The following is a 27,838-nucleotide window of genomic DNA, read 5'->3' as shown; positions in this document are numbered from 1 at the left end:
CCTCTTCCGTTGCGGAGCACAGGCTCCAGACGCCCAGGCTCAGTAGTTGTGGCTCACGGGCCTTGTTGCTCCATGGCATGTGGGATCCTCCCAGACCAGGGCTCGAACCCGTGTCCCCTGCATTAGCAGGCAGACTCTCAACCATTGCGCCACCAGGGAAGCCCCCATCAGTTTGTTTTTAACAAGGTGATTCCGATGCAGATGATTCTTAGAGCATATTTGGAGATAACTGACTTTTAGGGGATAGTTTTGCCAAAATAGTGGGACCGTAAATTTGTTAAACCTGTTTGTTTTTTGCGGTACTCGGGCCTGTCGCTGTTGTGGCCTGGCTCAGCGGCCATGGCTCACGGGCCCAGCCGCTCCGCGGCATGTGGGATCTTCCCCGACCGGGGCACGAACCCGCGTCCCCTGCATTGGCAGGCGGACTCTCAACCACTGCGCCACCAGGGAAGCCCGTTAAACCCGTTTTTTAAGTTATTGGGTAATTTGATTGGAATGTAATTATAAAGTAAGCAGTACATATGGGGATGGGCCACTTGGGTGGCAGATCCAGATACTTTCTGTAGAACTGGTAATTAGACTTGCAAATTGTTTCTTAAATCCGGCTGCCCACTAGAAATTTAAGTAGTCCATAATTTTTGTCTCTCTCCCTTTGTACCAAGTGGCCTTAAAACAGAATGTTTTTTTAGCTTTTTAAAACACATACCTTCCATAGTATTTGACTTCACTTTTCTGCCTATTCCCACCATCTAGGAAGGTTGCCAAGTTTTACTTTGTAACTAATAATACCTACTATGTATTTCCCACTCCTGTTTTTAGGCACTGTGCACTTTGTGTACATTGTTTCATTTTACTCTAGAAAATCGAATGAAGTAAATTCTATTAATACCCATTTCACAGATAAAGACAGGAAGGCTCAGAGAGATTAAATTGCCTAAAACTATAAGTGGTAGATATTAGTAGGTGTATCGAGATGCCTTTTTGCCTATGGAATAAGATGAACAGCTGGGAGTCACAGCAGTTTGTGAGAGTTACATTTTGTGATTTGAAGAGGAAAGCACTGAGAAATTGAAGATGCTTTTCTGAATGATATACAGTTCTCTAAGGTTTGAAAACAACCCTGTTCTAATACATTTCTGTATTTTGCCATTACCACGTAGCTTATGATTTTGGTGGGGAATTACCCTGGTAGGTAGAAATGGCAGAGCGCTCTATTCCTCACTCAACCAGGAATAGCTGCTTGGTTTTAAAATAAGAATTGCTCTTCAGTTCAATTTAGTGAATTCTTCAGGCATTTTTGAAAATGGGGTTTCTTCTTCATATATGGTCCTAGGTCTTAAATGTTTTGCCTTGGTTGGCCTGGCCCCGGCAACAGTGGAGTCCACTTCATCATGGGAGGAATCACAAAATGTCAGATTTGAATCTTGTTGAGCACGAGATCAGCATTAAGTGCTGGATGATTGAATTGGAAAAGAATTTAAAGACTAACATATAGTAAGTTGTTGGACAACCTGTTTTTGGTAAAATAGAAATAGTGAAATAAATTGAATAATTTGCCTTTTAGAAAAAGTCCGTCTGTTGAGAAATAACTTAGACCTCTGTGTGGTAGACTCTATTGGACATAATACAAAAGAAATATCAAAAGTACATAGAAATCATAATGGAAACAGAGAACTTAAAACTGCTTATTGGTGTCTTAGGGCCAGGACCAAGGGAATTCTTTTCAAGTGTTTGAAAGCTGTGATGAGTATTTATGCTAATAATTTAAAAGATTCTTTTATATCAGTGTTCATTTTCTTGGGAAAATGTCCAGTATCTTTCTCTAAGTGATGTTGTACAAAAGTGAAGTCGAGATCTGTCTGCTCTTAAAAATATTTTGCCACTTTGTGGTCATTATCATTTTCTTGGATGGTTATTTTAAAAGAAGAATTTACTGTTAGGGAGTTAAATAATATGAGTACCATACAGATGTTGTGACTATTTTTGCTTTTATAAAGGCTGAAGCGTCAGTGTTTTCTCTATAGTTGTTTCCATCTTTATTTCCAAAATATCCAGGTAAGTTGTTTTTAAAGGATTGTTTGAAGGTACGTGAGTGGGAGCTTAAAATCTGAATTAATTCGGGTTTAACTTCTTTTTTCCCTCCCTCCAAAAGCAAAGCTATATTTATAAAAGGGGATTGCATAGACTTTTTAAAAGATTGAGTAAATTCTTACGGTTACAGAGATATTCTTTTAAGACTTTTATGCAGCCCACCCTCAGTTAATTTTGAAAGATACTTCCTGCCATTCTTGTTCATAATTGGTGGATGTTTTGTTTGTATGTTGATAAAGTCATCCTCCCTCCCTCCTCACCCATTTGGGTACCCACAGTCCCTGCAGATTGCCCTTGTAATACTTGGGGCTTTTAATTAAAAACACCATCCATTCACTTAGTTAACAAAATTGAGTATGTTTTAATTTTACTCTAATAATAGTTACCATGTATCATGCCTGCTTACTGTGTACTAGGCTGTATGGTAAGCAATTATGTATATTCTTAATTAATCTTGACAGTTCTGTCAAGTTACTTAACCACAATTCCGATATCCAGAAAGCTCTGAAAACTGAACTTCCTGTTAATTTTTTGGTGGCAGACCCTAACCTGGCTGAAATTATGTGAGCATATTGTATTTCTCCCATTTAGTGTGAATGTTCTTTCATTTCATTTTACTGCTGAAATAGTAATATGCTTGATGATAGGGTGCTTATTATCTTTTGAAAACTGGGAAAATTCTGAATTCTGAAGCCTGTTCACCTCCATGGGGTTCAGAAGAGAGTATGTGTACCTGTCAGCTCCTCCACTTCCTTGGTGGGGCGTGGAGGTGGAGGGAGGGGCGTTAAGTGACTTGAAGTGAGGGGAAACAGTAACAGTAGTCGTAGTGGTTAAGAACCTGACTTTGGGCCGACTGCCTGGGTTCATGTCTTGGTTCTGCTGCTCACTAGCTGTGTGATCTTGGGAAGGCCATCACACTCTGTGTGCTTTAGTTTCATCAGCTACAAATTGTGATGATTAAATCATCTGATGCAAATAAGTACATATTTATAATAGTGCCTGGCACATAGTAAATGCTATATAGTTGTTAACTAATAATACTTGTATGAAGTAGCTACTAAGTGGCAGCACTAAGGTGACGGCAGCTATTATTGTCACTTAAATGGGTTTGCTTGAATAGCCACTCAACCTAAATGAATTGTGGCCTACAGTATAATCTGCATCTTCAGAATACCTTGAAAAAGTTTGTGGAAGCTTCAGGTAATACTGGTGAAGTATAACTTTCCCCTTTTAATAAGGAAGGGTGACATTTATATTTTAGGAGGGAATGAGATAACTAGGAGTTTTGTGATGGATGGTAGGGGATGTGTCTCAATCTTTTCTTCCCAATACCCCTTGGGGCAGATGGCTTATGAGGAAATTTTGGGCTTTGTCACGAAGAGAAAGTTATAGTCTCATTAGGGCAATTTAGTCCTTACAGTCTCTGCTTCTTACATGCTTCTAAAACATAATTGAGGGACTTCCCTGGTGGTCCAGTGGTTAAGAATCCAACTTCCAATGGAGGGGACTAGGGTTCTATCTCTGGTCGGGGAACTGAGATCCCACATGCCGCAGGGCAACTAAGCCCACACACGAACACTCTAGAGCCTGCCGGTCACGCCACAATTAGAGGCCCTCGTGCCGCAACGAGAGATCCCACAAGCCACAACTAAGACCCGATGCATCCAAATAAATAAATATTTAAAAAAAAACCATAATTGAGAAGGGCTCACATTTGAGAATGACATACTTCAAAGTTAGGGAAAGGAAGATGTTTTTGTGTTCTTTGTACTTATTAAATGGTGGGAACAGACTAGTAGCTAAACTTTTTAACGAAGTGATGTACACTTTTGGTCTCATCACTATATTTAATCAGAAGCCTTCACTGGTCTTGTCTTTTTAAGAGACTAGTATTTTTTTTTTAACATCTTTATTGGAGTATAATTGCTTTACAATGGTGTGTTAGTTTCTGCTTTATAACAAAGTGAATCAGCTATACATATACATATGTCCCCATATCCCCTCCCTCTTGCTCTCCCTCCCACCCTCCCTTTCCCACCCCTCTAGGTGGTCACAAAGCACCGAGCTGATCTCCCTGTGCTATGCGGCTGCTTCCCACTAGCTATCTATTTTATATTTGGTAGTGTATATATGTCCAAGCCACTCTCTCACTTCGTCCCAGCTTACCCTTCCCCCTCCCCGTGTCCTCAAGTCCGTCTCTATTCCTGTCCTGTCCCTAGGTTCTTCAGAACCATTTTTATTTATTTATTTATTTATTTTTGAGACTAGTATTCTTCATCCATCACACTCTTACCTAACCCTCCCTTATACACTCACCAACATGCCCTCTTTTTCCACCAGATGGTTATCTGTATTTTATTGCTTGTTTAAGCCTCTGAATCCTTACCTGTCTCCTATGGAGGGGGGCTGTTTGCTGACTGGTAATTCCTATGCTGCATCTTTTCACCTGTTGGCTTTTCTGCACCTGCTCAGTGTTTCACTTTTTTAAACTAACTTAAGTTGGTTACCAACATTCAGAAGTGGGCAACCACTCTCTGCCTCTACCGTTTTGCTCTTAATATGCTTGGACCCTTCCAGGTGTAGTCAGTTTCCTGCAAAGCTCATTGCCTAATCACTAATCCTCGGTGATTTCTTTCCCTCTAGTCTGTAGCCTCTTTTGGCAGTGACTGGTCTCACCTACTACTACAGTTAGGTCCTAGGGTTGGGACCTAGTTTTATACTATATGACTAATTAGCATACTTGTATTTGAATAGATTTTGTGCTTAGTGGTACTTCAGGTGAGTTTGCTGGCATTTATGCTTAAGTAGAACAAATCTTTTTTTATATACTTTCTTTGCTTGAAAGTTTTTTTTTTCTTGGCCATGCCACAGCATGTGGGATCTTAGTTCCCCAACCAGGGATCAAACCTGTGCTCCCTGCAGTAGACACCCGGAGTCTTAACCACTGGACAACCAGAGAAGTCCCTTCTTGAAAGTTTTGGTGGAACTGAGGTGTAAATTAAATTTAAGATTATACTTTTTAAAATAATTTTTAAACTTTATTATGAAATAATTTCAAAGCAGAGAACTCACTCTTTATCTAGATGCACTGATTTTTAACATTTTGTCACATTTGCTTTATCATTCTTTATATAAACATGTTTTTCACTTGAACTATTTGAGAGTAGGTTGCATACATCATTCTCCTCACCCCTTAATACTTGAGTATTTATTTCCCAGGATCAAAGATATTCTCGTACATAACCACAATATAGTCTTCAAATTCAGGAAACATTGATAAGAGAACTTTTATCTGTTTTGTAGCCCATATTTCATTACTCTGTCAATTTTCTCAAAAATGTCCTTTAAAACTTTTTTCGTCCAGTAAAAGATCATGTATTGCATTTAGTTGCAATATAATATAGAATATATGTAATGGGGACTGTTTCTCAATTTAGGGTTGTCTGATACTTGCTTAGGAGAGGCTCAGGTTATACACACAATGTTGTGTGCTCAGGGCACCACATCTGTGGGCATGTGACCTTCATGTGCCCTCACTGGTGAATGTTCACTTGAGTCCTTCCTCAGGTCAGGGTGTTGTCCTGTTATTCTCCAGTGTAATTACTATTTCCCCTGGACTAATAATTCCTTTACTACCATGGAAATATACTGCTTCTCGTCAAACTTACCCCTCTTCATTAGGTAGATAGACAATTAAAAACATTTTTAATTGTGGTAAAAAACACATAAAATATACCATTTTAATCTTTTTTTTTTTTTTGCGGTACGTGGGCCTCTCACTGTTATGGCTTCTCCCGTTGCGGAGCACAGGCTCCGGACGTGCAGGCTCAGCGGCCATGGCTCACGGGCCCAGCCGCTCCACGGCATGTGGGATCTTCCCGGACCGGGGCACGAACCCGTGTCCCCTGCATTGGCAGGCGGACTCTCAACCACTGCGCCACCAGGGAAGCCCCCATTTTAATCATTTTTAAGTGTATATAGTTCAGCAGTGTTAAGTACATTCTCATTGTTGTGAAGCAGATCTCCAGAACTTTTTTTTTTTTTTAAAGGGATGTTGTTGGTTAGTTACAGACCCAGCCAAAGCTATTTAGCAAAGTATGTGATTGTCCTGCCTGATGGAAATTTTTTTTTTGATGTTGGGGGTAGGAGTTTATTAATTTATTATTTTTGCTGTGTTGGGTCTTCCTTTCTGTGCGAGGGCTTTCTCTAGTTGTGGCAAGCGGGGGCCACTCTTCATCGCGGTGTGCGGGCCTCTCACTATCGCGGCCTCTCTTGTTGTGGAGCGCAGGCTCAGTAGTTGTGGCTTACGGGCCTAGTTGCTCCGCGGCATGTGGGATCCTCCCAGACCAGGGCTTGAACCCGTGTCCCCTGCATTAGCAGGCAGATTCTCAACCACTGTGCCACCAGGGATGCCCATCCAGAACTTTTTATCTTGCAAAACTAAAACTCTATACCCCTTAAACAAGTCCTGATTTTTCCCTCCCCCAAGTCCCTGGCAACCATTCTACTTTTTCTTTCTATAAATTTGACTACTTCAGATATCTTATATAAATGGAATCATACACTATCTTTTTGTGATGGACTTATTTCACTTAGCATAATGTTTTCAAGGTTCATACATGTTGTAGCATGTGACAGGATTTCTTTTTGAAGGCTGAATAATGTTGCATTGTATGTATGTACCACATTTTGTTTATCAGTTTGTCTGTTAAGAGGCATTTGGGCTGTTTCTACCTTTTAGCTATGGTGAGTGCTACTATGTACATGGGTGTGCATATATCTCTTTGAGATCCTTTTTTCTCAATTATTTTGGCTGTATACCCAGAAGTGGATGTGCTGGCTTGTATTTTTAATTTTTTGAGGCATAGATATACATTTTATTTTGTAAAATTTTCTATTGCGTGTAGCTGACTATTGAACTAATTTCATTTGTCTTGAGATTAAACTGTGCCATAATAACCAATCTTGCAGATGCAATGTGAACCAGCATAAGCTTGCTTCACAGTTTTCCCTCCTTTATGATTGAACCTGTTGCTAATTTAAGGAGGGAGGGAGTTTCTGAAAACATCTGCTTGAAATGAAATACATCTAGATATTTTTTAAAATGAGTTAGTTGCATGTAATTTTTTCCTACTGTAGCTTCTTTAAGAGAAAAGAATTAAGAGAGGGAAGGCTTTCTTTTTGTCTTTCCTTGATATATTTAGTGGAGGGAGCTTTGGTCCAGAAAGAACACTGGGGCCTGTCTCAACTAACACGCCTGAACTTTTTTTCTGAGCATTTGTTTTCCATTTACATTAGCTGAAGATTCTTTTTCACAGTGATTTTCTCTTGCTTTGACACAAAATAACTAGTAAGCCTCAGTATTCTCCCTCCTCAGAATTTTGACACTCATTACTCCTAAATTATTAAGATGATAGCTAGTTTTAAAACTTTTTATAGATTCACAGGAATTTGCAAAGATAGTGCAGAGAGGTCTCTTGTATATTTTACCTAGTTTTCCCCAAAAGCTATTTTAAATTAAGCCATAATACCTGAGTAATTTTCCTTTAGAATTTTTGGGTACAAAAAATTGTAAATGGGTAAGGGTTAGAATGAGTCACTAATACATTAATAAATACCCTCTTGCTGCACAAAGAAGGGGAGGGGAAGGAGCAGAGATAGTTTGAGTCTTATTATTCAACTCATGGAGTATTTGTAAAAAGTTCTTTTAGGAAAAGCTCAAGCAAGGGACACTAGTCAGCTTTCCACATCTCCACTGATCATTAAAATCTTCCTCTGCTGAGGTCACTCTTTGGTGAGCATTCATATGGGACACAGATATCTTCACCTTAGAAAAAGCTAAAGCAGACATGCCTGCTAAAAATTTAGATCCTGGGTTCCACCCTAGGCGAGTCTTACCATTCAGTCTTGGGGCAGGGCTTAAGAATCTCCATTTTCAAACACCACCGAGTGTTGTTGTGTTGCAGATTTCCCCGACTATATTTGAGAAATTAGATTTTAGGGGTTTTAGGAGACCATAATTTTGTTGCTACTTTATATTCTTATTAAGGTAATAGTTTCATAAGTCAGTGGCTTTCAAACTTTTGAGCATAGTTACAAATATATTTTATCTGTAGACCCCTGTATATACATATATACATGAAACAGATTCATTGCAGTTACATATACTTACACTGTTTTTTAATTTAAATCATAGCTGTGACCCATGAAATTTGATTTCGCAGCCAACCTCTCCACACTCAGTTTGAAAACATGGCCATGGTATTAAATGTTGTCCATGGAAGGGTAACAGAATGATTACTAAGATGGAGTAGGACGCTGATTCCCCTTTTCCTCTTACAATAATTTATCCTTCTGGTCTTTGAGGAAGTTTTATTATTAGTTAAAAATATTTTTCTACCTAGAGTCTGCCATACAGAGTGAAGTAAGTCAGAAAAACAAATACCGTATGCTAACACATATATATGGAATCTTAAAAAAAAAATGGTTCTGATGAACCTAGGGGCAGGACAGGCATAAAGACGTAGACATAGAGAATGGGCTTGAGGACATGGTGGGGAGGGGGAAGCTGGGGCAAAGTGATAGTAGCATCGACATATATACACTACCAGATGTGAAATAGCTAGTGGGAAGCAGCCACGTAGCACAGGGAGATCAGCTCGGTGCTCCCTCCACCTAGAGGGGTGGGATAGGGAGACGCAAGAGGGAGGGGATATGGGGATGTATGTATACGAACAGCTGATTCACTCTGGTAAATTATTAGTTGAAAGTAAGATCATATTACTTAAATGAAGTAAATTAAATGAAGTTTAGCCAAGAAAAATGGCTAATATTTGTTGACATATTAATCCTCCCCTGAATTCTCTAAGGTAGGAAATAGTGTTACTCCCTTTTACATATGCAAAAACTGAATTTAGAGAGGTTTAGTTACTTCTAATAAAAGGAGGAAATTTGTTCTCTCAGTTACGGAAACAAGTGTAATGGGGCAAAATGATGGCTTCTTATACAAGTTAGAAAATTTTATTGTTAATACAAATAGTGGTCTCTCCTCATAAGTTATATTGTTTTATGTAGCTCTAGATTAAAACACAAGAATAACCTCTGCCTTCCTGTCACCTTGAAAAAGTGGTTGTTGAGCACCTCCATATAAGCAAGCTAAGGCCAGATGCTCAAAGTGCCTTGCAGTTAAGTAGTCAGGAAGCAAACACTTGGTTACGAAATACTATGCTAGAATAGAAAGCTGCTTATTTATTTGTTTGTTTGTTTGTTTTTAATTGAAGTATAGTTGAATTGAAAGCTACTTTTTGCAAAGTTTGATATAGTGAGGAATGTGTTCTTCCTTTGTGGATTAGCCCAGACCCAAACTTGTCCCACTCTAGGTAAAAAAGGCTTTCCTCTTCCTTTGTGGTTTGTATTTGCTAAAAGTTGTTGGTTTGTGGTAGCCAAGCTAACAAGACTTCAGGAAAAAAACCATTTAGGTGTTGGAACCAGATATCCTGGTGTTGGCTCTTCCTATATCCCTGCCCAAGTTTAGGTGTATCTGCAGCCCTAAGAACTTAATCTCAAGATTTCTTTCCAACAAAGAATTCTGTACCTTTTTGGGGACATAAAGACATTTTCGAGAATCTGAGAACCAAGACTCATTCTCCAGAAAAAGAGATCTGTACAAAACATTTGCATCTAATAATGTCAGGGGTTCTACCTGACTACTTGAAGCCAGTCCTTAGGTTCTAAGCACCTCTGCTTTAGAGGATTGGTGTTAGAATTGTATTGTGTTCAGTACTGTTTGGCCCAGTGAGTGCCTAAAATTGGCATGTTAGCATGTACATGATGAAATCATTTGGTAGTGTGATTTTATTTTTATATGCAGGAATCTTGAGTATAGCAAGTTTAGATTTAAGGGTTCTTGATGTTTAGCCCAGGCAGATTAAACCACAGTTATTTCTAAGTCTACATGAGAAACAAGGTTATTTGACCCCTGTTTTATTAGAAACTGATAATTGTAGAGATTTGTGTTCTATACCAGGGCTTTGCAAACTGGGTCTGGACCTGTAAGGGAGTTTTGAAATCCATTTAATGCATCTGACTAGCATCAAAACAAATGAAAATAGACCAGAGTAGAAAAAAATATAATTATGTGTCACATAATATAAGGTCAAGTATTTAATGAAACTTTTGCTTAAGTGTGTGTATTTATGTGCATGCATGTATACATGCATAAACATTTTATTGGATTGCAATGTGAAAATATTTCTTAATGTATGATGTGATTTTTAAAAGCTAGAAAGCTATAGCTTTATACCTGTCTGCTTTTGAGGTTATTTGAGTATCTGAATTTCTAGTATTTTTGAGGTTTTTTTCTTGGGGGGGAGTGGCTGGGTTGGATGAAGGCCTTAAGAGTTAGGGTAGAACAGTAGAGAAGCAAATGCCTTTGAATCTTTATAGTGTTTAAACAATAAAGTTGAGTTGGGATTTTACTGATTCAATATTTTGGGGTAGTTAGGGCTGAATTTGTTTTGTGAAGCTTTTGAAAGCCATTATAACCAGAGGAAGATACGTATGTTACAAATTTATAGTTGCATTTACTAGACACGTTATCTATAGTTGAGTGAACGTTATATCAAATGATATTAACTATTAAGCTATCTGATAGAACATCCTTACTGATTTAAGACTGGAAAGATCTATTTTAAATAACATCAGCTATTATGGCATTGCTTAGAGCAACTATTGAGTATTTCTTTTTGAGTGTAGACCTAAAATGTAAGCCCCCCAAAAATGGAGGACTTTGGGACCCGGGGAGGTTGTCTTTAGGTTTTTGGTTTTGTTTTTTAAAGTGAAATAGTTTTCAGGAAAGGTCATATAAATAAACATTAGGTGGTGTTTCAAGAAACTGAATTATAGACACTAACTTAATGGCTTCTTTTCTCCTTTCATTTCTTTCAAAGGTTTGGGCCCCATGGGATCCCTGTGACAGTATTTCCCAAAAGGGAATATAAGGATAAACCTGAAGCCATGCAGCTCCAAAATAATACATTCCAAGAAGGGACCGATGTCAAGCGTGAAGTGAATGGTGCTGTTCCTGAAGACCCTTCTCCTGTCCCGCCTCCTGAGCTGAGCTTGGCCGAAAGCCTGTGGACTTCCAAACCACCACCTCTCTTCCATGAAGGAGCACCTTATCCTCCCCCTTTGTTTATCAGGGACACATATAACCAATCAATACCTCAGCCACCTCCTCGGAAGATTAAGCGACCCAAACGAAAAATGTACAGGGAAGAACCTACTTCAATAATGAATGCTATTAAACTACGACCCAGGCAAGTCTTGTGTGACAAGTGTAAAAACAGCGTCGTTGCTGAAAAAAAAGAAATGAGAAAAGGTAGTAGTGCAAGTGACTCTTCTAAATGTGAAGATAAAAAACGGAGACATGAGAGTGTAACTACTGTGAACAAAAAACTGAAAACTGACCATAAGGTGGATGGGAGAAACCAAAATGAAAGCCAGAAAAGAAGTGCTGTGGTTAAGGTTTCAAATATTGCTCACAGCAGAGGCAGAGTAGTCAAAGTTTCTGCTCAGGCAAATACATCAAAAGCTCAGTTAAGTACTAAAAAAGTGCTCCAGAATAAGAACATGGATCATGCAAAAGCTCGGGAAGTGCTGAAAATTGCCAAAGAAAAGGCACAGAAGAAGCAAAGTGAAACCTCTACGTCCAAAAATGCACATTCAAAAGTCCACTTCACACGTCGATACCAGAATCCTAGCTCAGGTTCCCTTCCACCCCGGGTTCGTTTAAAACCACAGAGGTACAGGAATGAAGAAAATGACTCTTCTCTGAAGACAGGACTGGAGAAAATGCGGAGCAGCAAGATGGCACCAAAGCCCCAGTCCCGCTGCACCTCCACCCGCTCAGCAGGTGAGGCCCCTTCAGAAAATCAGAGTCCCTCCAAAGGCCCTGAAGAGGCCAGCAGTGAGGTTCAGGACACAACTGAAGTGCTTGTGCCTGGTGAGCAGGATGAACCACAGACACTGGGCAAAAAGGGCAGCAAAAGCAATGTCTCTGTTTACATGACCCTAAATGAAAAGAAATCTGACTCTTCCAGTGCTTCAGTGTGTAGCATTGATAGTACAGATGATTTGAAATCCTCCAACTCTGAGTGTAGTTCTTCTGGAAGCTTTGGTTTCCCTCCAGGCTGTATGCATGCACCTTCCACTTCCTCTACTTCCTGCTCTTCAAAGGAAGAGAAAAAGCTCAGTAATTCCTTGAAAATGAAAGTCTTTTCCAAAAACGTCTCTAAGTGCGTCACACCAGATGGCAGGACCGTATGTGTAGGGGACATTGTTTGGGCCAAGATATATGGCTTCCCCTGGTGGCCGGCCCGTATTCTTACTATAACTGTGAGCCGGAAAGATAACGGCCTTTTAGTCCGGCAGGAGGCCCGTATTTCGTGGTTCGGGTCTCCAACAACATCTTTCCTGGCTCTTTCACAGCTCTCCCCCTTTTTAGAGAACTTCCAGTCACGCTTTAATAAGAAGAGAAAGGGCCTGTATCGCAAGGCTATCACAGAGGCAGCTAAGGCTGCCAAACAGCTGACCCCTGAAGTGCGGGCTCTGTTGACACAGTTTGAAACGTGAACATGGACAGTAAGGTAGGCAAGAACCTTTGGAAGGCGCCACAGATTTTCTAGTCTAGTTAGGGGTAACTTCTATGAGATAGGTTGGCCAAATTGGAGAGAGAACTTGCACTCAGTTGGCTGCTTTTTTATACTTAACCTTACAGCCATTTTTAGACTGAGAAGCTTAAACTGAACAAGCAATCAAATTTTGTCTTAAGGAAGTGAGATTTTAGTATTTTTCAGTTTTGCAGTCTAAAACCACCCCAAGGCATAGGAGCCATAGCCTCAACTGAAAATGAATTTTTGCAGGGACTGTTAATTGCCATTTGTACCTAGTACTGTGTGTATGTGTATACGTATATACACACATGTAAAATATATGTGTGTGTGTATGCATAGATACATACATGTATCAAATATAGCCTGTCACTGTGTGACACAGGTTGCATATCTGGAATCATAGTAAGGGCTGGTGAGCTAGGGGGAATAGTGAGGATATTTAATGACTACTTGTTTTTTAATTAATGAACACTTAACCTTTCCATGTGCATAATGGCACGGGAGTTTGATAGTTAGATGTTTGACAAACTGAGATGCTTGCTGTTGAATTGCACACTGGGGAAATAGCCCAGTATTTGGGATTAAGACTGTCAAGGCTGGCTAGGTCTGAATCAATCTCTCTCTCTCTTGTCCAGTGGGGACTTAACAAAAACTTTCAGACTTCTGGTTTGGGAGGTTAGGTAGGTTTGTCTTTGGATATGTAAATAGGTGATTGCTAAATTTGGTCAGATTTCTCCTGACTGGCTCTTCCTAAATTCTTAGGATACGTCCTGGTAAATTACACTTTGTGAATTAATTGTCATATATGTAATTGTTGCATTTTGGATGTACCTAGTTTGATAATTTTTAAAAAATATTTCCATTTAAGGTATCTGTTTGCAGGTCAGAAAATGAGAAAATGTAATTGTGTAATGCTCTGAAATGTAAAAAAAACAAGCTGTAAATAAAATCGACTAAATCCAAATTATTTGTGTGTGTTTCTCAAAAAGCTTTGAAAAATTTCAAGATGGTAGAAAATTATTCTTTGTAATAGTGTATAGAGGAGATGAAAAAATCACTTATTTTCCTATTTGCCCTATCAGGGAATATATAATCTGAGCATGATAAAATTCAAATAAGTGACTAATCAATATATTCTTAAAATGAGGTTTTGCAGTATAGAGGTCTGATATGCTTCTAGACTTGAGACCCTCCTTCAGCCAATTTCTCATAAGTGTATGGATTTTAATTATTTTGTTTTTAGCTTTAATATTTCATCACATGCTTTTTCTTTTTTTTCTTTTTTTACATTTGTGTAATTAAAATCAATCTCTTTTCTGCTTGATCTTCTGCCTCAGGTATCATTGCTTTTGGGGCTTGTAACTTAGCTCACTATTTTTCTACATGGTCCATCTGTCCCTAAGATTTGATTTCTTATTTTCCATTTTTAGCTTTGTATTGGTAGTGAAAAATCTGATTGATTGCCTGTGGAGGCAAGTTTGTCCCAAGATTTTTTAAGTTGCTTTCATATTTTAGGCATCCAACTTAGCTTTTAAATGTGATACAATGTCAGTTTGACACTTTTGGAAACTTGGAACTTTTAAAGAGAGCAACTTCTTGTGGATTTCTAAGTAATGCAGTTTGAAATATCTTAGTTACTATGGAATTAATTATGAAAAGATTAATGGAGGTTGAAAATCAGTAGTCTTCGGTCAGCTTCCTTAAGGTAATGTACCGATTTCTGCAAAAGCAAGTGGAATTTCTTCTGGGGAACTCAGTCAATGCTTTTTGATTATAATAAACACACAATTTAAAAAAATGTTTCACTTGAATAGAACATATTCTTTCCTGCAAACAGAAATAATTATAGTATTTTAAAAATTCTTTGATTATAACAGGTTGAAAGAAGTTCATAGTGTGATTGAGGGGTTTTAAGGAAGTATCTTAAAAGATTTTCAGAGTATTTGTTTCAGATTAGTGAATTTGTTCATTCAGACACTTTCGAAAGTTTGAAATCTAAGGTTCAGGAAGATTTAAACCAGGCAAAGCAAAGAGTCACCTAAGTTATGTAATTCTAAGGCTTTGGGTAATGATCCAGGTGAGTTTTATCCTAACATAGAAATGGTTTTGACAGTGGATACTGCTGATGTAGTTAAGTGCTTGGGCAAATGTGCTCTTGTGGGATAAACTAAATTTGATTTGTTTCAGAAGCCATGGAGAAAAGGAAGAAAGAAAAAGATAAAATCATGATGAGTATAAAAGTAACACCTAATTTGATATAGTCCATACCTTTAAAGAAAAGGTTGAAGCATAATCACAAATGTGCATGATCTCCTATTATGCCAAATAATCCCTCTGTTTTAAACCAGCAGTCTGGCATATTTCATCTGAAGTTTCAATAGGGAAACAAGTTTGAAAGAATTTCTGTAATCTTTAAGATGTACTCTGTGTTCTAAACACTAAACCAATAGCTGCATACTAAACTGTTTTCAAACAGGAATTTCTTAAGCAGCTAAGATATATTTATTAGTCCAGTATCCACTGTAGATGGAGATAGAGTTGAATTGGGTAATTGTAGCCATTTTTCTCTTACATTTCTCTTTAACAACAACAAAAAAGGAGACACTGAACTCTCTATATGGAGACAACCAAATGGGTATTTGTTTTCCCCTTGCAGAGAGAAAACTAGGCTTAGGCCAGATCTCTAGTGGTCTAAGAAAAGTGGTTAGAATAGGATTAGCACGGGAGAGAAACTAAGGGAAGTAAGAGCTGTGAAAGCAAAAGATGTCTTTATTTCTAGAAATCTTTGGAAATGTAAAGCATCAGAGTGTTTTTATCTTTCGGTTTTCTAGAATTTATAGACCAGAAAAGGTCTCTTCTGTAAGTTTGGAAGGGACTCTTTATAGATGTGGAACCAGAGACCTGAGATATCAGTGAGACCAAGAAAGTAGAATTCACTAGTCTGAAGCCTATTTACAGAACTAGATGGTGTGACCCTACTTGGTTTTCATGGGGAAAACCTATAAATAGTAATTTTAGATTGGTACTAAGTAGAAAGGACAACAGACAGGAATATAGATATGAAGATGGACTGTAGGCAAAGGATATGGAACTTACTAAAATCAGCTAAATGAATATCTCCTTTAGCGGGTCTGAATTTCTAATTTAAAATTAGAGTTGCACCCCTATTTGAGCAGGTTGTACTTACTATTGGTTATGTTGAAGATACACATTTATATTCTTTTATATACATACACATTCTTTAATATAAAATAACTGAATTGAGAATTGGAAATACCTTAAGAAACCTATAATTTGGATCTAAAATTAGATTTTTCCTTTTAAGTTGTGAATTTTTCTATAGCTTGTGCTGCACTGGTTCACATTTGGTAGTACTCAGAGAAGAGATTGGCAAATGTCTAGAAAAGTTGATAATGTTTAAATTCAGGACAATGTTTTGCTCTGTATCCGGTGATGGCCTCCAATAGGGAAGTTGCCAGAGAGAATTCTGAAGACCCTGTTTCTAAGTTGGGACAAATTTAGTGTTTGCTTTGGAATTGTATTAATATGGTTGCTATTAAAACAATTAAAATGCCTGATAGAGGGAATTCAGAAATAGAACAGGAGGCTGGTGCCGTGCCCATAGCCTGGAGAAATAAAACAGCTAAGCTGCCTTAATTACCTTTACCTGGTTCTGACTTAGTTACTAGGCTCTTAATATTCTGTATTTACAGTTTGTGTACATTTACTGTACTCCATCCAACAAAGAGTGAATAGAAATAAAAAAATGAAAGCTTCAGTAATTTAAGTCATATAGGTGATCTATATATTTTTAGTTTTCCAGGATATCTTGGTGTTTTTACCATGGATAGTTGATACTGAGATCAGAGGAGAAACAGCTCAACTCTTTTGTTTATTCTTTACTCAAGTAAGAGATTTAACCTTTATAGACTCAAACAGGGATTTTTTCCGGTTTACTTTCTTTGGGACTTTAGGTGGAAATCATTTTTTCCTTCATATTAATAGAGCATTGTAATTTGCTGGGGTTTTTTTTTTTTTTGGTATTTAAAAAATTATTAAATATACCTAACATACAGTTTACCATTTTTACCATTTTTTTAAAGTACAGTTCTGTCGCACTAAGTACATCCATGTTGTTGTGTAGTCATCACTACCATCCATCTGTAATTTGTTTTTTGATAGAAATCTTTTAAGTTTGGATGGTATTGTTCTGGCAGCCTGGCTTCCAGCCTTCCTTCCTAATCAACCTGCAGTCCTGCATAGGGCTAATGGTGCCCCTATTTTTAACAACTATCCCTACCTCTTGGTAAAATTTTTAGGTCAATTAGTATGACTGCATTTACCTATTAAATACTCTTTAACAGTAGGTTTTAAGTTAAAACCATCACCTCCTAATGACAAAAACAATTTTGTGAATATGGAAACCATTTAAATGATTTTAGTAATGGAGTTAATTAAATTAGTTTCCAAAACTTTAATTATTTACATACCATCACACTCTTTACCATATTTTCATATGTGTACCGTTTTTCCACTTTTTATGTCAGTACTACCAGTGGAAAACAAATATGCCTTGACATGTAGATAATTTTATTAAAATTCTAAGATCATCTTGTATACTACACTTTGGTAGGAAATACTGAATTTTTGTATCCTGCCTTAAAATCCATCATGGATAGAATCAAATTTTAATGTATCTAATTAATCTCTGAAAAAACTAATTGCCAAACTTGAATTTTTTCTTATAGATTCCTATGTTAGCATAAATTAAAGATTGTGGGGATATGTAAAGGAAATGAAGAAAATAGACTCAAATGTTAGCAGGATTTATCATAATAGTGAATTTCTGAGTCAAATTCTCATTTTCAACTGAATAAATTACATGGCTGTAGTATATGGTCTAAGCTGTGGGCCTTCTTCCGTTAGACACTTTGGTTTGTAAAACAATTTCATAAAACTTTGATGTTGAAAACTGGCCAGTTCTAAAATTACTTGTCTTAAAAGTTGGTTTAAAAGGGCATGAAATATTTCTTCTTTAAATTCCTGATATTTGTAAGCTCTCGTTAAAAATAAGTTGAAAACACAGCCATTATTTAAATATAGAATTTTCCTTGTATCATAAGAATGTGACAGTTAACCTTTTGCTGCCTTGGAAGTCTTAGTGCCAGAAACCTCCTTATAATTTTTTCTATCCAGTGTGCTTATCTAGAAGGAATACCAGCTACCCCATAGCCAAAGTGTTAAGGCTGTGTTATAATCACTTTTTCCTTTTCATGTAAACTAAAAAACTTGTAATTATAACACATGCCAAGTTGTAGCAAGAGCTTGTTTTTTATTTTTTAAATATTTAAGATAATTTTGTAACCCTCAGTGTCCCTCACTTAGCTCTCTGCAGCACAAAGATTCACTTAAAAGCTACTGAAAAGTCCTGGAAGGAATACGTTTTCCCCCCAGGTAGAGTATAACAGGGTTTTTTTTGGCTTGCCTGGGGAGCCGTTTTCTTCCAGTAGACCTGTGAGAGGATCACCCTGTTCAGCGTAGACGATAGAAATCCTTAGGAGAACGTCACTTGCCAGTGACGCAGGTGAGTCGGAGCGTCCGCTAACATTCCTGCACCGGTCGTGCTCGGTACCAGTCTCTCTATTGAGCAAAAGGACCATGTTTTTTCCACGTTTCAGGCACGTGGCTGAAAGTACAGGCTCTTGAGCCAGATTTCCTAGGCAAAGCCTGACTTGGATCTGCCACTTACAAGCTCTGTGATCCTAGGCAGGTTACCTCAGTGTCATGATCTGTGAGACGGGGGAGAGAAATAGTACCTCTTCAAAAGGTAATTGTGAGAATTTAAATGTTTAAAGCAGTAAAGTGCCCGGCACAAGACTTCCGTAAATACTAGCGCTTTCTGTATGTGGCAGAGACCTTTCATTCTGGTAGCTTTTGACAGTATCTTTCTTCAACACACAGGCAGTATAAATTTTAAAAATGTTACAGCGACGTTATTCTTACCTGAAAATTCCAATAATCATAGTATGATGATCATCCACAGATATCTAGAAGCAGGCATGGTCTGACTAGTCCCAACAGGCATTTGTGGAGGGCAGCTGGTTTGCAGGTCACGGGGAATATGGTGAGGGGAGAAGTCCACTGACATTTGAACTCTTGAATGAGGAAAAGGAATTATGATTCAGACACTTCTGTACTAATGATCAGTAACCATCTGAAAAGCCCAGCACACCCCAGATCCTTTCAAAGGCCTGAGAAGTATCTGAGCTGGTGGGGCTCAGTGGAGTAGACGTCCTCTCAGGACTTTCCAAAGGTATTAGGACCACAGAGCTGGACTTGTCAGCTTGTCAGTAGTGTGAATTAGCTTCTTTGTACAGATACTGTGTTTTCCTGGAACCCCCTGGTGTTTTATTATTTTAATATCTTGCCAAATGGTGAAAAAGTGGACACTAATTTGAACATCCCCTTTTATTGCCACTGGTATGATTAAGTAGATTGTTTCCCATTTCTAGGAGGGAAATACCTCACATTCCAAGGCCTTGATCTGTGTGCGTCGTGGCCATGTTTTCCAGAGGGTAGTCATTTCTACCCATGGCTCATGTTTGAGATGCTGTTGATTACAAACGTATGATTTCCCCACACCGTTTAGTTTTTAGCAGGGAATCCGGCTGGGAGTGGCACATCTTGGTGTTTATCCTGGTACGCTGGGAAGAGCTATGTGCAGTTTGTCTAAAACCCTAACGAAACAACTGGTTAGAAACATAGCATTAGGGCTGGAAAACCAGAACGTCTATTGTAAAATGAGGCACTATGTATTCTTTTCCTGGTTGTTCATGTTGCATCACGCTACATTGTATTAAGAGAAAATTTATATTGAGTGTTCAGGAAGATAGTAATCTTAATTCTTTAGTTTTTAATTCTGGGCTTTGCTCTAAGAGTGTGACCTCTACTTCCCTCTTTCATGCACTCTACAAAGAAGACTGAAAGTTCTTACCGCGTTCTGATTTGCCCCTTTATATCTCTGCTGCCTCCCAGGAGTAGTTGCCATTGTTGAATGTAAGCTTTCTCTTAAAGGACAAAACAAGTAATTTCCAATGAAATCTCTGCCTTTCATGAGGGTCTCCTTCCATTTACTGCCTCACTGCTGGGGCTTCCTAGCACTTCCTCGTGGATCCTGCAAGTGTGGTCAGTTTCTAAAGAAAAACCTTGAGACCCTAAAAAGCATTGACGGGATACTCATCTTAAACATGAGCACAAGAGACTCACGGGCCAGGCTCTGTGGACTGGGGTCTTGCATGTTACTATTTTACACGGCATTTCTGGGCACTGGAGGGGTAAATGCACAGGAATAAGATCATTCTTTGATTTGACTTTCCTCTTGCCTAGAATTGAAAAGGAGATTCTTTAGAATGATTGTTGAAACCTAAGTTTTACCCATGGAGGGAGAGGTTCAAAAGATAAATTCTTTGTGCGTTCATATTTCTGTTTTTCTTGTGTGACTGCTGTTGCGTTGTAGCTAATAGTATATTTACGTTTTCCCATGAACAAAAGGGTAAATAACCTCATTATTAAACGACATTTAAGAAAATTGTTCCCCTCTGAGTTAAAATTCAGAAGTAATCATGTTTCTTTATAGATCAGCTGTATAAAGTTTCTCCTTTTCAGTGTCAGAAAAGCCTTTTTTAAGGTTTTGATTATATGCTACTGCTTCTGATTCAGCATTAAAAAAATATTACAGGGACTGGACATTATCTAAATCAGTGATACCAGAGTTGCTACACTGATATGATACATGAGTTTTTTCTTATTTATACTGTACTTAAAGTAGGGAAAGTAAGGAAACAAGCAAATAGGTTAATAAGAAATAAGCTTTAAAATAGTAATCCTTCATTTGCTTAGTATTTGAAGTCTCTGTTCTGAAAGCCTAAGAGAAAGCGTACCTTGTCAAACTTATTTCAAGTAGGTGTTACCTCACTAAGTTCAGGTGCTGAATAGTATGCACAGGTGCCATTGGCATTAAGGAGAAAGGGAAGGCATTCAGGCAGTTTTGGTGATTCTTCAAAACGGTGTCTCTGAGCTCATTAATGATACGATACAGATAGGGATGACAACTTTGGCCCTTATTGAATACTGAGAAGGTCAGGACTACTCCATCACTAGGCTGGTGTTAGGCTAGTAAAAATTTTTTGTCAGGAGCATTAAATTGTGAGTTAGCATTGGAGGGCAACATCTTCATGAGCCTTAAGGCATTTTGCAGCTCAACTGACTTGGGCTGGAGAGTGCCCTCTCCTGGACAAGACTGGTGTGTACACACCTCAAGTCTTTCCCTTTAGTACCAGAGCTTCACATTGTGTGAAGCCAGCAAGTTCTCTAGAATAAATTCATTATAAAAATTCACCTGAATTTTGGTCTTATTTTTAAATTTTTTTTTGGTAAAATGGGTGAAAAAGAACTCAAATGCTCTATTTTTGTTAACTTGGTTTTTTCTACCATAGGTCTCAACAAATGGCAGCTATTACATCAGACAGTGACGAGTGCTGCTGCTCCCTTACAGTGTCTGACAGACCACTGTGGATTCAGACTGGGAGCATTGAAGTTAACAGTGAAACGGGCAGGTCTGTCTGTGTTAAGCCCTGCCACAAAGTGAAGAGGGCATCATGTCATCACTTAACCATTCCCAAAGTAGGTTAGGCTAGACGTAAAAGAATGCACTAGTTCTTTTTCCTTTGTTTTCACTGACCTTGGTAGCTGGGTGTACCTCATGTTGGTGATAGTTTTCATGAGTGAAAATAGCTTTCAGTCAGTATTACCTGCTGTGTTTTTTTTTTTTTTAAAAAAGGTAGAGCCGGCCTCCTGAGAGCTTCCATAAATCCAGAGGAATTTCTCGTAGGGTGGTAGAAGTTGGGTGTCAGACTGCAGAATTATGTCAAGTAGCAACTGAGTCTCCATGGAAAGTCAGCTAGTGGATTTCTTTATCTTTTCACTATCTCAGTCTTCCTTTGTCACTTTTATATTCATTACTTTAACTTCTCAGATAGTCATTACTTAATATATAAGAATATATATATATATCCGTATAGGAACATATATATATATTCTTAATTAAACCAACCTCAAAACCATTGTCATTTACATAAGGCAAGTCAAAACTTAGAGGGTGGCGAGAGATAATGCTGAGGTGTAGTTGTAATCTATTTAAGTACCTTTATTAAAACCTCCTTAGATAATGCTCAGAATCCTTATTTGGGGCTCTTATATGGCAGGAAGGGTTCAGGGATTTTTGTTGTGCTGCTTTTTGAACTTAGGATCTTGGCTTTGCTTTCTTGAATTAAGGCTATTTAACTCTGGTGTTTGAAGCCAGTGAAGAGCTGTAATTGGACTGTATCATTGTGTATGAGCTATAATTTGCAAACCGGGTCAGAATGGCACATTTTGGATCAGAGATTAAGGCTGGGGTATTTTGGGCTCTTAGCTGTATAGGGGTTGTAGCTACCTGGTGACCCCTTGAGGGAACAGCATTTTCAATTTTCTGCACCCCCACGGGAGTAGTAGTAAGATCTGCTTCAATCTTTGGCTTTCCTGCCAACTGGAATAGGCCTCACTAAGGTTGAAGCCAAATATTGAGAGTCATAAGCAGAAGGAAATGGACTTGTACATGGAACTGGCTGTTTACCTTTTCTTCTCTTTCAGTTTATAAAATGGGGATATTTACTTGCAAATTTCCATGAGTCTAAATTTATTAGTATTATCATGTATCTTATTTTTAGAAAATAAAACCTTTTCTTAGCTCAGTGTCAAATTTTAAAACCATGTTAATGATTCTTTTGCTTTAGTAAGCAGGGACTGCTGTTGTTTTGATGTGTGCAGTATTTATGGCTAGAAGCAATTTTTCATTGCTTGAGAAGAAATGTGGTAGAATGGCCTGTGAAATTTATTTTATAGGCCTTGATCCAATAAGTGAATGAAGTATGGCAGCACTGGGAAGTTAACATAAGATCAAGAGTTCTATCAAAGAATGAGAAATACATCTACTTTGGAGTGTTTCATAGTCAAATATTGGGAAGAATGGGGTGGTTTTTCTTTTTTCCTTTTTGCATTTTTGTTTTGTCTGTTATTATTCCACGGCTCACCTCTTATGGAATTCAAACTCTTATTGGTACTTAGGCTCCCAGGTTTGAGAGGCATAACCAGGGATTGTAGAGCACTTCAATGGGATTCTACTACTTCTTGATAGCAAAGGGAGGTCGGTAATGTTGGGCATTCTGGTCATGCTACTTAGCAGTAATTTCTATAAGCCTTGCCCTTTATAAATGTTCTGCTCAGAGCCCGGCTTTTTGTTGGAGGTATGGTGCTGATAACTTGGTTTGCTGTTGTAACGAGGGACACTGGTCAATGGAACCAGTGTACCTAAGTTCTCTTCCAGTAGCAAAATGGTGCTCTTGATGCCTTCTGATGTGCTGTGTGTGTCTACCTCTGGGGAGGCACCCTCCACCCCCCTCTGTTGTGCTCTTGCACATATGTAGACAGTGTCATCTGCAGCTGTTTTTTCCACAGTCTGGTTTTGTATATAAATTTGCTTCTTAAGCCTGTGCTAGAGGAAGGCTCCTGGTGTTTCATAGTCCACAGCGGCGAAGCTGACTTGCAAACTTTATATTGTTACTTACTTGTGAAATGGGAGCATAAAGAACAAAGCTAAAATTCCCTTTATTAGGCAAATATTCATAAATAAGTATTTAAAAAAATACACTCAAGTGCAGATTGACTACGTGAAGGTGAAAACCATTTTATTTGTGTTGGAATTTGGCCAGATATACTTCAGAAAGAACATGAATGCTTCTGCTGGTTTACAGTGGCAGTAAGTTGTTTTCTCAAAAAACCTACACTGGTCAGGTTTAACTGATTTAAAGTAAAAAATCAGTTGTGATCCCACAGTCTGTATAGGGCTTAATTTAAACAGGGACATCATTTTTCTCATATAATTACTTGTGCTTAACTACATTTTCTTCCTTTTCTTTACTATATTTCAGCGCAAAGACATTAGCAGGCTGCTGGTTTCATGGACCTGTACCACAATGACAGAGAACACCAGAGCATCGGGGCTGAATGAAATTGGAGACTCAGATTTTTAAAGCTGCACTAAGAAGTACATATGCAGGCAGTGGTTAAAACCAACAGTCTATAAAGGGGCACTTGCAAATTGTGCTATATTAAACCGAAGAAAAGGTATTAGGGGAATATTTTATAAAAAAAACTATTGCAATAAATTATGCATGAGATGAGGAGAAAAGTGATGTGAAATACGCAAAGAACTCTCGAGTTTTATGTGTGAAGAATCACTGACAGTACCTTCTTTTGAACATGACGTTCTTCTCAGTACAGTTTGGACACGCCTGAAAGGCATGTGATGATGACAGAAATGCTGAATTATTTTTCATATTAAAACTTTGTGCTTTCTCCAAGGTTTATGTTAATCAGCTCAGATATGAACAAAGGTATTTCTAAAATGGCTCTTCTAATGAAACAGCAATAGTCACAAATGCCGAGGCCAATGTTTCCTTCAGGATGCCAATGGAAACAAAAGATTATCTAACAAACACATCCTACTAAAAGGATGGCAAAAAGTGTCCCCAACCCACTAAGAAAATTTGGATCTTTAGTTAAAGCAGGGCTATATTATCTTAAGTATACATTTGCTTGTTAGAACATATTAAGATGTATTTATTTGCCACCAGTATTTAATATTTTGTGCACATTTTCATAACTACATTCTTATCTTTCAAATTCTGACTCAAAGTGGATCAGGCTAGTGTTGATCTTGGAGTGAAAATGTACTCTAAGAGCCAGTTCGTCATTCTGCTGAGCTGGAAAGGCTTGTACTATTCTCCCTATCCTTACTGATTTCTGAACTAGTTCAGAAAAGGTGATAATATCTGAATTTTGATGTTGACCTCTCTCCACAGAGAGCCTCTCTTTCTAAGTGCAAGAAATCCTCACAGGTGTCAGATGGGACTTGACCCTGGGGAACAAGCAGCAGGAACAGATGCATAAAGATGGTGAACTTTTCATGCATAAAGTATGAATTCTTATTAATGGAGACTGTAATGTTCTTGTCTATGAAAAATACATATTATGAAAAACCTTAATTTTTCTTTTTTAATGAATGGAGAAAAAAACATTAACGAGAAAACCAGATGGACCTGTTAGTACTACATTTTTAAGGCATTTTATATTTGATGGTGCCGTACTTTTAATAAACCTGAAGTTTTTTAGTGGCAATACTGATTTATTTTTTAAACCAGAAAGATAATCCATATTGATTACTTAATACAAAAAAAGGAAAAAAATAGAAAATTCATTTGAAGCAACATAACTTAAGCATTTGGCTCAAGTGTTCAAGCTTTGCATAATCTTACAGTATAGGTTTGGAATTACTTATTAACCCCACACTCAAGATTAACAAAAAGTTCTGGGAGAGTTTTAGAATATTTACTATACCTGACTAGGATTTGTTTTACAACTCAAGAAAAGGTAGGCAGTCTTGCTTCTAGCAAGTTAATGCAAATCCTAATTACACTGTAAGTAACTAAAAGTCTAGATTGCATTCTAAAATTGTCTTTACGGAAAATCATTGATCATGAAGTCATTATACATTTGATCAAGTCTGAAAAAGTCAGCTCAGGAATTGTAGCAGCAGGGCATTCTGAAGATGATGCACACTTCAGTGGCGCCCTGCTCTCTGGCCCCAGAGCTTAGGCTCGGGTCCCTCTTGTTCTTTCAGGTATGTAACCCAGCAGTACCTTTCAGGCTCACTTCAAGAACCAGATAACTCCCAGGTCATAGCAGATTTTGTGTAATCAAAAATTCTAATTGCAGAGTGATGGAAATGACCAAGAAGTAATATAAAGGCAAAAGAACTGGGAGAGATCAGGTTGTAAGTATCTAAATATTTTTTAAGACAATTCTCAGTGTTTGTTATAAACCAGATTTTCATTTTTTTTTAAAAATGAAACTTGGTGGTATTTAAAATCTAGACATACCATGTTGCTATTTCACTTTCACTGCTTTAGTTGCTTAATATTTAAGCTTTGCTTCATGCTTCCTTTGTCTGTATTTCAAATCTTCACAAGCCTATTTCATTTTGTAGACTTGAATGACAAAAATTGTTTCTCATCTAAACTATGCTGAGACCTAAATGTTAAAGAATGTTGTGTAACATTTATCCAATAAAGTCTTGATTTTTTTTAAAATTTAGTTATTTAAAAACTATTATTTACTTTTTAGGAGTTAGTTAGGTTTTAAAGGTTATTTTTTAAATTGTTAAAATTCAACCACATGTCCTCGAGGGACCTGTTTTAACTAGCACTGCTTCCTTAGGAGAACAACCTGTAGTTTTTAATCACTGGGAGATTCAATGGGATGTCTTTATGAAGATAGAGAATAGAGGAAAGGAGAATAGTTTAATTAGGAACCTGTGCACCAACATTACTGTTTTCTTTTCTGATGGAAACGAATAACCCATCATTCAGAGTTGGATGTAATTAAACACAAAGCAACTTTACAGAAGATGGTGATGGGGGTGATTCACATGTTTAAACGCATCTACTGCTGGGCTTGTCCTAATTTTAATTAGCCTTGCCCTTATGGATAAATGGTTGCTTCTTTAAAAGCCCAGTACATCCAACGTTAGGTCAAGTGTTTGACCAGAAACACTCAGTTGTCAGGAAAAATTAGCCTCTTGATACCTACCAGACAGTTGAGATTTTTTTAGGGCTGACCCAGAAACTTCAGTCAGTGTACGTTTTTTTTTTTTTTTTTTTCTTTCCCCATTTGAGTAAAGCAGTCCTTTAGAAGGCTTCCTGTTATTCCAGAGTATCATGGAGTCTTTAATAGCAAACATTCTCCCATTTCAGTTTATCTAAATGAGTGTAAGAAGGAGGCCACTGGAATCTGGCTCCGTTATCTTTTTTTTCCCCTCATGTTTCCCACAAATGAAAATGGAACGAGAGAACCAGGGAAGGTAAACAAGTCATGTGCATATCATCTGGGAAGGCCTTAGAAGAGACCCCCTGCAATAGCATTCCTAATCATCTTGTATACATGTCAGTATATTTGTAGATACAACTCCTACAAGATAGAGGGAATGAGTAACAAAAGCCGCAGATGGCAACTTCGGGTGCTGTCTTCAGATAACAGCATAATTTAGATCCATGCCCTCAAATCACGTTAAGGCTGTATCAGTGTCTCCCTGCACACGCTGGGTGTGTCACTGCACGTAAAAGTTAGCCGTTTTCTTGCTTTTATACCTGACAGCTCGTCTCCACTCTTTCAAGTAATGAGTCTTCCCTCAGAGCTTTGAATAGAGCATACTATGTGTTTTTTAAGCATACTTTCTTCTAGTGATGAGCATCCTGCCAAATCTTTGCTTACTCACAAAGAACTTTCACGGCCTAACTCCTTTGCTTTGATATCAAGAAGGCGATGACCCTGGGATGAAAGAGAATACAACTAAGGCATCCTGTGCCTGAGAAAGAAAGAAAGAGCTGGCCAAACTGAATGCTAGGTCACTGACCTGGAGAGTTAATACTTCTAGGGTTAGCCCTTTCTTCATTCCCTCCTGAAGCCCATTTGTAGAAGCAACTTTCTAACATAAAGGAGGGAAAGAGAGTGGGTGATATTAAGATGACGCTTTTATTTGAATAACCTGCTTTATTTAGTCTAAGGTAGAGACATAGACTCTAATCTTAGTTCTATCAGTTACCAACAGAAGAATCACTTAGTGGCCACACTGGCCAAAATGGGGTATGGAAAGTAAGTGTCTCACTCAACTAGCTCTTTAGTTCCTACTCAGCCAAGGCCAAAAACATGGACAACATCAGGGAACCTTCTTCCCTGAGTGAAATATTCTATAATCTTAGGTTTCTGAACTCTGTCTGCGCTCAGTGCCTGACTCCTTTGGACACTGAGCAGACCGCTCAAACCTGTGATCTAAAGGAGGTGAATGAATTCCGAAATGGGAAGTGCCCTGAGGTAAAGGGGAGCCTGATGTGTCACAGCCCTAGGAAGGCACAGCCAGG

At 38.1% G+C, this 27,838-nt stretch overlaps 1 protein-coding gene across 5 annotated transcripts in view; it reads left to right on the top strand.

Moving 5' to 3' along the window:
- The window catches only part of PWWP2A (PWWP domain containing 2A), a 31,010-nt gene extending 6,787 nt beyond the window's left edge, over positions 1-24,223 (top strand). For 2 of the 5 annotated variants that reach the window (XM_082621307.1, XM_082621311.1), the window contains exon 2: positions 11,040-13,718. In XM_082621307.1, the coding sequence (XP_082477433.1) occupies positions 11,040-12,723 (1,684 nt within the window). In that variant the 3' untranslated portion in view covers positions 12,724-13,718. Of the gene's footprint in view, positions 1-1,366; positions 1,495-11,039; positions 13,719-21,259; positions 21,380-23,791 lie in introns of those variants that run through there. The other 3 variants (XM_082621308.1, XM_082621310.1, XM_082621309.1) reach the window with 3 other exon arrangements.
- The last annotated feature ends 3,615 nt before the right edge of the window (positions 24,224-27,838 follow it).

The sequence above is a fragment of the Mesoplodon mirus genome, assembly GCF_964341445.2.
Source record: "Mesoplodon mirus genome assembly, chromosome: 5".
NCBI lineage: Eukaryota > Metazoa > Chordata > Mammalia > Artiodactyla > Ziphiidae > Mesoplodon > Mesoplodon mirus.
Note: the sequence above shows the minus strand (reverse complement) of the source record. Positions and strands in the feature narration are given on the sequence as shown.